The sequence below is a fragment of the Herpailurus yagouaroundi genome, unplaced genomic scaffold (assembly GCF_014898765.1).
Source record: "Herpailurus yagouaroundi ecotype Mexico unplaced genomic scaffold, PumYag 162, whole genome shotgun sequence".
Lineage (NCBI taxonomy): Eukaryota > Metazoa > Chordata > Mammalia > Carnivora > Felidae > Herpailurus > Herpailurus yagouaroundi.
The window spans coordinates 13,976,583-13,987,659 of NW_024412403.1; the positions used below are offsets into that span (position 1 = coordinate 13,976,583).

The 11,077-nt window shown below is 45.8% G+C and overlaps 1 protein-coding gene across 7 annotated transcripts in view; it reads left to right on the forward strand.

Moving 5' to 3' along the window:
- TIAM1 (TIAM Rac1 associated GEF 1) overlaps nucleotides 1–10,488 on the forward strand; it is a 395,754-nt gene extending 385,266 nt beyond the window's left edge. For all 7 annotated transcript variants that reach the window (XM_040484060.1, XM_040484063.1, XM_040484059.1 and 4 more), the window contains 4 exons: nucleotides 405–507; nucleotides 2,579–2,666; nucleotides 4,203–4,375; nucleotides 7,970–10,488. In XM_040484060.1, coding sequence (XP_040339994.1) covers nucleotides 405–507; nucleotides 2,579–2,666; nucleotides 4,203–4,375; nucleotides 7,970–8,439 — 834 coding nt within the window. In that variant the 3' untranslated portion in view covers nucleotides 8,440–10,488. The remainder of the gene's footprint in view (nucleotides 1–404; nucleotides 508–2,578; nucleotides 2,667–4,202; nucleotides 4,376–7,969) is intronic.
- The last annotated feature ends 589 nt before the right edge of the window (nucleotides 10,489–11,077 follow it).

The following is an 11,077-nucleotide window of genomic DNA, read 5'->3' on the forward strand; positions in this document are numbered from 1 at the left end:
CTTCCTTCCTTCCTTCCTTCCTTCCTTCCTTCCTTCCTTCCTTCCTTCCTTTCTTTTTAAATACATTTGCAGTGTTGCTAAGAACGGGAGGAAATTGCCTACCCCGCCTTCTCTTTGGCAGGTGCACATTGGGAGCATGAAACGTGAAGAGCTATTGGGGCCCATCATGGCCAGAACCTTCCTGACACTCGTTTCCTTTTTTCTGTCCCCCTTTTGGGGAATCCCTTTCATCTTCCTTCCCGTGGGGCTGAGGTCCCTCCAGACCAGCACGGGGTGTTCCAGCCTCACTAGTTGTCTGGGTGTGGGTGTGGGGGATGTGGGTGTGTGTCTGTGGTGGTGGTGGGGGGTCCGGTCCAGGCTGAAGCAGATCACCCCCACGCACCCGCTTCCTTCTCTTCCTGCAGGTAGGATCTCACAGGCTTTCGATTTATGAGGACTGGGACCCCTTCCGGTTTCGGCACATGATCCCCACCGAAGCTCTGCAGGTTCGAGCTTTGGCAAGTGCAGGTAAACACGGGAACATGTCGGGTGCATGTTTCCAACATGTGTATGAACGGTTGGTCTGAATCCTTTCTTTGGCATAACCTCTGTAACCTTCCTTTTTCTTCTATATTTATCTCTTTTTCCTCAGTCTCTCTACTGCCTCTTGTGTTCCCAGCCATGTATGAAATATTTGAATGAATGAATGCATGCATGCATGCATGAACTAAGCGAATGGATGGAATGTTTTCAATATTGTTTCAAGGAGTTCTAGTCAATCCTGTTATATGTATTAATATTATAGTGCCTAATATCTGAGTAGCAGTGAGTCTTGTACTTCTGGACAGAATCCTTGAGACCGTGAGCAGATTAAAGCCCACAGAAAATCACTCACTAGCTTTTTAACCGGGGGGCCCGTAAAGGCCACCAAAAGCACAAAATAAAGCCATTAAAGCCCATCCCACTTGGACAACAGGTGCAGTTGTCTGGTAGTGAAGGGAGGACATGGAAGGGACGTCTGCAATGCACAGTACATCCGTCTTTCTGTATCCTCTTCTGGCATCTGATGTGAGCATGAAGTTCTTGGTGCCCAGTGTGTGTTCCTCATCCTTCCCTGTTTCCACGCGTCACCTCCATGAGTAATGAAATTGGCTCTGATCCTCATAAAATCAAGTGCCACGTCATGCGGTTTTAGTGAACCTTCAATTACTCACTGAAATTAAACCAGAGCTTCTTCCCTCACTGTTGTGATCTCTTGTAGAAACACTCAAATGCAGAAACCCCATAGGACGAATGTATGTGGGATGATCATTTGCCTTAAGAAGGTTTCTTCCCAACCTTGAGGCACAGCAATTTACTCTGGTGCCTTTTTACTTTATTTGATTTGCGAGAACCTGGAAGTTATTAGCTGGAGTAGCTTTCCGAGGACGGGGCACTTAAACACTCTTCTTGTCTTATTTTGTAACCGTAGGTTGCAGATTATCTAGTTCGTATGTTGTGCCTGTTTTATAAATGGGAAAGCTTGTGTCCGTGGCCAACTGTTGGCTTCTCGGCCAGATATTCTGCCTTCGCTGAGGACCACGTACACAAAGAATTTAAATTGTGGCAACAAAGCCATCTTTGTGATGTGCTGTTCCATTCTCACTCTTTCATGCTTTCATTCAAAGCATGTTTAAGATAATCAAGATAAAAGCTTTTTTTTTAAGTGACTTAGAAAGATTAGCCAACTTGTTTCTCGTCATGAGATACATTCCAGCGGCTCTGAGAAACCAGAATGTGCAATTTCTCGATTTTTATCTTCGTTTGGGAAGATTCGTGAACATTTTTGCAGATGAGCCCTGGTTGGGCTTAAATCGTGTGGGCACAATGAGGGCTTGTGACCGGGGCTCTCGGTACCACGCTGGGTAAGGCTGAGACCTCGCAATGTGCAGCCTTTGCTGATTGTAGTAATTGTCCTTTCCACAAACACTATTTCTGACTTCAAAGACCATGGCATGCCGACGTTGCAAAGCTTAGATATGACTTTAAAGTACAACTGTCCCCACCTCTGGGCATCCCATTTTTGCTTCCCTCAGAGTGGGCACCCTGGGGGTGCTGAGAAAGAGGAGGAAGCCCATCTGTTTCCAGGACCTGCTTGGCCAGGACACGGGCCTGGCCACTCACAGGGAAGGCTCTTCTCAGGGACACGAGGACCTGCCTCTGGATAGCACTGGCCTGCTGCACTCTGCACTGGCATCTTGGGTTCTGTCTAGTCCAACCGTTGCCAAAAGAACCACTCACTTAATGGAAATAGTCCGGCCAAACAGGCCGTGCAGCTAAAGGGGTAGTTCTGTGATCAATATGATTGACTGATTGCCCTTTTAGACCATCTAGCAGGAGATTGTAGCAACTGGAAAATTTCCAAGCATTTCTTTTTCTTAACACCCATTAAGCTCTCACTTTGTCTCTCTGAGCTGACAGGATGGTGGTGAAGGACCTTTGGTCTTATGAGGCTCTGCGCTATTTAATCTTACGCCAGGGCGTAGAACATGCTTTTGTAAAAATGCAAACATATCTCTTTGGAATGTACGCTAATCCCTCCTTGTTTTAATTTATGTAGACGCTGAAGCAAATGCCGTGTGTGAAATTGTCCATGTAAAGTCTGAGTCTGAAGGGAGGCCGGAGAGGATCTTCCACCTGTGCTGCAGGTGAGCCTGGGGCCGTGAGACTGTGCAGCCCAGAGGGAAGGGACGTGACTGCTTGATGTCCCCTCAACCCCCTCGGGGCTCTGCACATCTGCCTGTGCGTCCCTAGACGCCACGTGCTCTTTCTTGCGCAACAAATAACACTGACCCGGCAAATTAAACTGATCTTATCAGAACATAGACGATGATCTCACTAACCTAATTTCTTTTTATTTACTTATATACTTATTTTAAGTTTGTTTGGAGAGAGAGCAAGCAAGTGGGGGAGGGACAGAAAGAGAGGGAGAGAGAGAGAGAGAGAGAGAGAGAGAGAGAGAGAATCTCAAAAAGGTGCTGTGCTCTCACTGCAGAGCCTGACTCGGGGCTCCAGCTCATCACCATGAGATCATGACCTGAGCCGAAACCTACAGTTGGATGCTTCAGCAACTGAGCCACCCAGACGCCGCGCCCTCCCCACCCCCCACCACATGCATTATTTCATTTAGCCAGACTGAGGTTCCATTATTCCATTTTACCTATGGGGAGCCAAGGCTCACGGAGGCTACTTTGCCTAAAATATTACAGAAATGAACACTGAGTTCAAACTTGGGTACTATCTGCGTAGGCTAACCTGTTTGTGATTTTGTTGTCAAAGTCCATGGACTTTGGTGAGCCTGCCCCTAGAGATGCTGTATTCATTCATCATTAATACGGAAGACCGAGTGCCACTTACCTGGGTAGAAATACCGGCGACCTAATTAGAAAAATTACTCTTACCTAGGAGGAAGGTTTTTATTGTGGGAATTAGGGCTTGGGAAGATTTTTTAGTTCTTTTCAAGGTAGCTTTAATATTGACTTGTCGTGGGGCACCTGGGTGGCTCAGTCGGTTAAGCGTCCCACTTTAGTTCAGGTCACGATCTTTACGGTTCGTGGGTTCGAGCCCCGTGTCGGGCTCTGTGCTGACAGCTCAGAGCCTGGAGCCTGCTTTGGATTCTGTGTCTCTCTCTCTGTCCCCGCCCCCCCCCCCCACCACACACCTTATGCTCTGTCTCTCAAAAATAAATAACATTTTAAAAAGTCTTTAAAAAAATATCCACTTGTTGAAATATGTCATGGGAGTAGCTGATATTTAACATAAGGCCAACTCTAGAGGAAACTAAGGTCGTTGGGATGTCTGTCTTTGGGTGCTCTGCAGAGCGGAGAATCCTGTGGTTCATTTGCCTGTAAAAAAACCATTTTGGAACGAAAGGCCTTAAGTGTCAAAAGCAGAATCTGGCAACTTCTTGGTGCAGGATCAGTGTATCCATCAATCTATTCGTCAGTGGGCTGTCTGTCCCACATTAGCTGCGGGAGATGAGTCGCAAAGCATAAAGGGAAAGAAGTGTGTGTTCTCTATCTCCAGCAATGAAAACATGGCTCAGCGCAGAAATTGGAGTTGTGGCCTCTTTAACCTTTGGTCCTCAAGGATATTTGTTGGGCTGCCCCCGATAACATTAGAAGATCCCCATGTCTTAAGTACTTTTTCCCCCTAACGCGTGTAAATCTTCTTTCTTTTCATAGCTCTCCAGAGAGCCGGAAAGATTTCCTGAAGGCTGTGCATTCAATCCTGCGTGATAAGCACAGAAGACAGCTCCTCAAAACTGAAAGCCTTCCCTCATCCCAGCAATATGTACCTTTTGGAGGAAAAAGATTGTGTGCGCTCAAAGGGGCCAGGCCAGCCATGAGCAGGGCAGGTACTGTGGGGATTCAGACGTTCAAGATCCCCGTCACCCCCACTCCACTGTAGAACTCCAGTGAGCTTGACCTTTCTGTTGAGCAGGAATTAGATGTGGCCTTGTGGGGGCTAACACTGGAGTACAGCTCTTCCCTGGTGTCAGGTTCCTTGCCCTTGCCTCCTTCCCGGCAGCTCCCTGGGGATCCGCCCTTCATTTACTCATCTTGCCCTCCCTCCAGCTTCCCTCTGCCACCCTCCTCCTTTTGGCTGGGGACGCCTCTCTCATTCGCCAAGCCAGCAAGTGAGCGCGGTCCCTTTCTGGAGGGGCTCTCTCAGCCTGCTTGTGGAATGAGAGTCGCTGCTTTGCATGACAGCCGGCTTTGTCTAGCAAAAAGCGGTGTGTCCTGTCTCAGCAAGGTCACGGCCTGCCATTCTGAAAACATGGTGGCTCTGTAATCTGAAAACACAGCGATGCCTGTTCTCAGTAAGGATGGCGTGTTTGGTAGACCAGGTGACACATAAGCTGTTTACCCTTGCCTAGTGCCTGCAACTTTATTTTTAGCTTCAGTGTTAGTTTGGGGAAGCCTTGAGCTGCTATTTGCTAAAGAGGAAACTAGAGTTTAAATGGTCCCAGAGTAAATATTCTTTTAGGACTGGAATCATCACCTTGGAGCAGTGAGGAAGGAAGACCTATACTACCATCTATAAATAGCAGTAAAATATATCTAGGAAGAAAGGTATTTTCATGACATAGGTATTAGTGACATCAAGATATTCACGCTTTTATCCCTCCTTTCTTAAGAGGTAGCCCTGAATTTTGCAGGGAATTGTCCAGTAAAAGAGGCTTCCTTGGCATTTGCTGAGAAGGTTCTGACCTTTGTCCAGGTCACCTTTCTGCCGATTCACAATTGTGTCGAAGAGGCATAGATAGAATTGTGAATGGTTGGAGGTTTTCGTAGACCTAGCCTACTTAGCTTGACGTGGGGTATTATGTTCTTGAGGCACCTTACATTTAACTAATGTTGGGGGTTAGTTAAATCGAACCTACTCTCCAATCAGTTGATAAACGTCTGTTGAAAACCTAGTGCAGTGAACATCTCGTGTTCTGTTGGGTTCTCCAAGTGTCTTGAGAATCTGACATACCTTTGTATCCACAATTTCTCGCGGAGTCCTCATGTGAAGAAAACTTTGCAGATCCCTTTATACCTCACAGTAGAGCACTTCTCCTGAGAATTGTCTCGCCTAACCTTTTTACTTGCCAGGGAATGTTTAAATTCGGATTGCGAATACGCGTGCCAGCCTCAGGAAATGTGCTTGTCATTGGCTAGGTTTCAGTTGTTAATCAATGAACCTAAATTCAGAGCTGCATTTGCGTTAAAACTAAGCGATTTTAGTCTGCAGGACACTCAGAAGTTTTCCTGCTAAGACCCCTTTGGAGCGAAAACGAATGCAGAGTTACACCATCATGGACACCAAGAGAAACCCTCAATGTCAGCCTGTTGGCTTTGGCTGATTGGAAGTTGTCTGCCTGATGGCTCATAGTTAGCTGAAGAAAGTTTTGGCCATTCTGCAAACCCCTCAGTATCATCGTCAGCATCTTCACGTTAGACGATTTAAAGATGATGCTTGAGTGGCTCAGCCAGCACCAGTTTGTCACAAGTCTTAACAATGAGTTGGGAATACGCAAGTCAGAGATGGTCTCCCTGAACCCTGTATAGCCGTCCAGGTTATGAAGTATCCTTTTAACAAAGGATAAATACTCGTGCTTCATTGTGCATTGTCATAAATACCCAGGTAGTTTATTTCTCTGTTCTGATTGAAAAGGACAGTAAAGCCAAGTGTCTTGCCTCAGTACTCAGTCTGCAAGTACTTTATGTCTGCCAAAAGCCCAATGAAAATGAAAGAATTGTACACATACAGAACCTACCATCCATTCTATAATTGGGGTTTGTTTTTGTTTTTGTTTTGTATTTTCCTTATCCCGTATCTGTCCATCTATCGTCCGTCAACGCATCGTATTTCTGACACATTTCAAAAATACACACATTAACACACTTTACCCCTGAATACTTGAGCATTGGCAAAAATATTTCCAGTAGCCCAATTTTGAATTGAGGTGGTTCTAATATGGCGATTGGAGATAGGCAGATTCCACTATGGTGGGATTGGGATAAAACTGAACAGGAAGTTTTGCTTTTTCCCACTGGAGTAAAAGTAGTGCCTTTTTTTTTCTCTCTTTTTTTCCATTTTTCCTGGAAACCTTTATTCGATTCCCCTCCTTGATCAAGAGCGATGTCCGTTTGTTCCATTTTCAGCTGGTAGAACGATAGAAACCTAGGGATCTGAGCCAGAGGATGGCCGGAATGGGAGCCAAGTGAGGGCGTCATCCGACCCACTGCCCGTATACCTGCTGTGTTTGGAGTCATGGCTATGTTTGGCAGTACTTGGGAATAGCTATCGTACTTCTTACACCGAAAACAGTTTAATGGTTTTAGGGCTTAGGTGCCGGGAACGCGGCTCCTAATGGGGGTTTAGGCTCTTCCCCTCCACTGGGAACCCCATGTTGCATTTCACCTTCTCGTGTCTAATGCCACAGCCCCTTGACTAGCAGGGACCAGGCAGTGGCGTCCCTTGTGTATGTGTCTTTTGTGTGTGAGCGTGTGGTGGGGGTGTTCGTTTGCTTGATTGAGTGGCATCTTGTGTGTTTTGAAAAACTCTGGCTTCCTAGAGGGCTATGGGGTGAACAAACAAATTCAAAGATCTGTTTGTTGGTAATGGTGAGTCCCTTTATATGGCGCTTCGAGGATCAATGGCATGGGTGTCATTCTTTCTCATTCCACTCGGGCACCGGTATTTTAATTGATCTGTAGGAGAGTAATCGGTGACACACAGAATGTCGTCAGGAGGGACTAAAGCTCACATTTGTTCAGCCTCACAGTTGACGTGGGGCTTTGTCAGAAAGCGGGCAGGGCCGTGACTGGAGACTTGGTGTCTCTGAGAGCCACTCTTCTGTAGGCTCTGCGTGAGGGACGCCGTGCCCTTACTTCACTGCAGATCCTCCAGAAATGTGACATTTGGTTTCCCAGAGAGCAGTATAACTTGGACCCAAACTTCTGCCTCCTTGATGTGTGATTTCTACGAAGCCAGTGGAACCCTAAAAGCATCCCCTACCCTTACCAGAGACCCATTCCAGCTACATGACCCTAGGACAGCCCCTGGGGATCCCCAGAGCACTGCACCATGGGACATCGTCAGGGCTGAGGGCACTAACTAATCCCAGGGTCAGAGGTCAACTGGGTGTAGCACAGGGTAGATAGAGAAATGGATTGTTTCAGAGGGAGGTGAATCCCCTTTTCCCCATAACCGACAGCCCCCTGCGTCCCTCTGTTCCCCCTGCCCTGCCCTTCGGTCCGTTGCTATGACATCCTCCAAGTCCAGACATCTGTGTGAAATAAAGACTCTAAGGCAGACTGGTGAAATCTGGACTTTAAGCCCCGAACGACATCAAATAAATACCATTTAGCATTTCTTTTTCTTTTCTTTGCTGTCTGGATTTTCATCGCATGTAAAGCATGTGGGGGTTTTCTTTTTATATTTTTGTGTGTGTGTGCAGTGTCCGCCCCAAGCAAGTCTCTTGGCAGAAGGAGGCGGCGACTGGCTCGAAACAGGTTTACCATTGACTCTGATGCCATCTCGGCCAGCAGCCCGGAGAAAGAGTCCCAGCAGCCCCCCGGTGGCGGGGACACTGACCGATGGGTAGAGGAGCAGTTCGATCTTGCTCAGTACGAGGAGCAAGACGACATCAAGGAGACAGACATCCTCAGTGACGATGATGAGTTCTGTGAGTCCGTGAAGGGCGCCGCGGTGGACACAGACCTGCCCGAGCAGCTTCAGGCTGCGTCCATCAGTCAGCGGGAGAGAGGCCGCAAAAGCCTGGATAGTCACGCGTCCCGCATGACGCAGCTCAAGAAGCAAGCCGCCCTGTCGGGCATCAATGGAGGCCTGGAGGGCCCGAGCGAGGAAGTCATCTGGGTTAGGCGCGAAGACTTTGCCCCCTCCAGGAAACTGAACACTGAGATCTGACTGTCACTTTCCCCCTAGAGAGTGTGTGTAGATACTCCCCACCCCCCACTCCCCGCCCTCCCCCTGCCCCCTCCTGTCCCCTCAAGGAGGAGAATGTCCCCGTAGGTGGCACTCTTGCACACACACACGGTTTTGGCGGCTTGACTTTGTGCTGAAGCCACGTCGCCACCCAACTTCATCATCTCTCATGACATCAGAAAGAATTGTCCAGAATCCCAAATAAGCTCGAGTTCCATCTTCTGTACATTCCTAAGGGCTCTTATCCTCAACTAATCAGGGCCGGAAAAATTCAAAAATAAAACAAAAAAAAGATTCTGTAGCACTGGAGAAAGAATCACCCCGGGTGTTTTAAGTATGTTACGACAGATTAGTTGAAGGGACAGCACAAAAACTAACAATAATAAAAGTCGCTCTATCTGAAATCAGTCCAGGAGCCATCTCTCAGTTGGGGAAACCACGTTCAAACACAAAACACAACAAAGCAACTGTACCGTCTACAATGTTCTTACTCCTTCCCCTCTTAAATGTCTGAGAATATCTGTGTATTTTAAGAATGTGTGAGGAGACGGTGGAGATGTATGTTTTGATGAGTTGTTTTTTGGGTTTTTTTTTTTTTGTTGGTTTTTTGTTTGTTTGTTTGTTTTCTTCTCTCTCTTCTGTTTTGGTCCATGGCTGGTCTTACTCAGTGTCCGTGTTCGGAAGTTCTAGTTTTGCATAGAATTATAAAGATGCCAAACTCTTTAAGAAGAGATCCAAATTTATCACTTGAAAAAAAAAACACACAAAAAAACACTATTTTTTGTATTTTACTTGAGATGCAGGGGCACAAACAGATAAGAATTTTACAGTGCTAGTGTAACTCTGAATCTAAAGAAATGAGGATTTTACCTTTTACAGAGAGAGTGAGGCATGGTGATTTTATATTTATATATGAAAGGCCAACAAGATGCTTAGGAGAAACTTTTAAAGAAACAGATTGCCTTTTTTTTTCTTTTTTTTTTAAATGTTTGAATCTCTATGCGAGATGGGAGCTTGGCTGGGTTAAACATGACACCCGGATGGGCAGTGTGTTATGTCTGTTGCACGTGGCGGGGGAGGGGAGGCTCCTTCTCAAGGGGTTGCCATGGTGATCATTGGTTTTCCCATCAAAGTTGCATCCTCATCCATAGAATACCTGTCCCTTCCCTGACGGTCCACACCAGACCCCTTAACAAAACAGCCTCTTCAGAAACCTGTCTTGTGTTTAATACTTTCAACATGCCAACGAAAACAGGGTAAACACGCTAAAAAACCTAACGTTCTCAACAGATTTCCAAATAGGAAGAACAAAAACAAGTTAAAGCACTTTTGATTCTTTTAAAACGGTTTATAGCTTTTTGTTTTTTCTCCCATTTCACAATGTCCACTTCCTAAGAAGGGTTTCAATAATATGAAAACTTTCTTTTTTGGGGAAAATATCTATTTGGTGTTTGACACATCAGTAGGTACTTTAAAGACCTGAATTTTATAGTAGCTTTAGGAGTTATATTTTATAAAAATCAGTTATGACTTTATATTTCCAGACAATAGAGAGTTCAGAACATCACGCTCCGGTACCCCTGCTTGCTTTACCCGCTTTTCCACCCTCTGTCCCCTCCCCCCCCTTTCGGGTTTCCAGGGCTTTGAGCTTGATCTTTTGAAAGTTTTATTCTATTAAATTTTTGCTATATCTTCTGGTTTTCTTAAAAAGCTTTAGAATGGTTTCTATACCCTTTGTACCACTGCATTGTTCCATATCGCCTCTAGTTCGATTGTGTCCAGATGGAAAACGGAAGCAGAGACTTCTGATAGCCACACTAGTCCCAGTGCAATGGTTCCGTCTGCAGATGCTAGAAAGTCTGGTGCTTAGAGAGGGTGCCATTGTCTCTTGTACATAAGGTCATGACGTGTCTATGTCAAAAGTTCTTATATATTTCTTTTATAAGCTGAAAGAAGGTCTATTTTTATGTTTTTAGGTCTACGAATGGAACGTTGTAAATGCCTGTCAAACAATAAAAATACTGAAAAGTATCTGGACGGTCCTGTGCCTTTTTGGATGGGAGGATGGGTGTGGACTGTTGGCAGTGGGAAAGAGGAGATTCCTGGGAATGCCCTTTTGTTTCTCTCTCTCTCTCTCTCAATAATTATCGTGATCATCAAGGGAAAGCTGACTTGGTAGAGCTTTTCGTGCTTTTGTGTTTTTTTTGTGTGTTTTTTTTTTTTTGTTTTGTTTTGTTTTTTGTGTTGGGGGTGCCTGGGTGGCTCAGTCGGTTAAGTGTCTGACTTCAGCTCAGGTCATGATGTCGCCGTTCCTGAGTTCGAGCCCTGCGTCGGGCTCTGTGCTGACAGCCCGAAGCCTGGAGCCTGTTTCAGACTCTGTGTCTCCCTCTCACTCTCAGCTCCTCCCCTGGCCACACTCTGTCTCTGTCAAAATAATAAACATTAAAAAAAAATTTTTGTGTGTTATTTTTTAATTTTTTCAACTTGAGGTGTAATTGACCTATAATATCTTAGTTTCAGGTGATTTGGTATTCGTGTATATTGCAAAATGGCCTCCTCAGTAGTACAGTTAATATCTGTCACCATACATAGTTTTTCTTGTGATGAGAGCCTTCAAGAT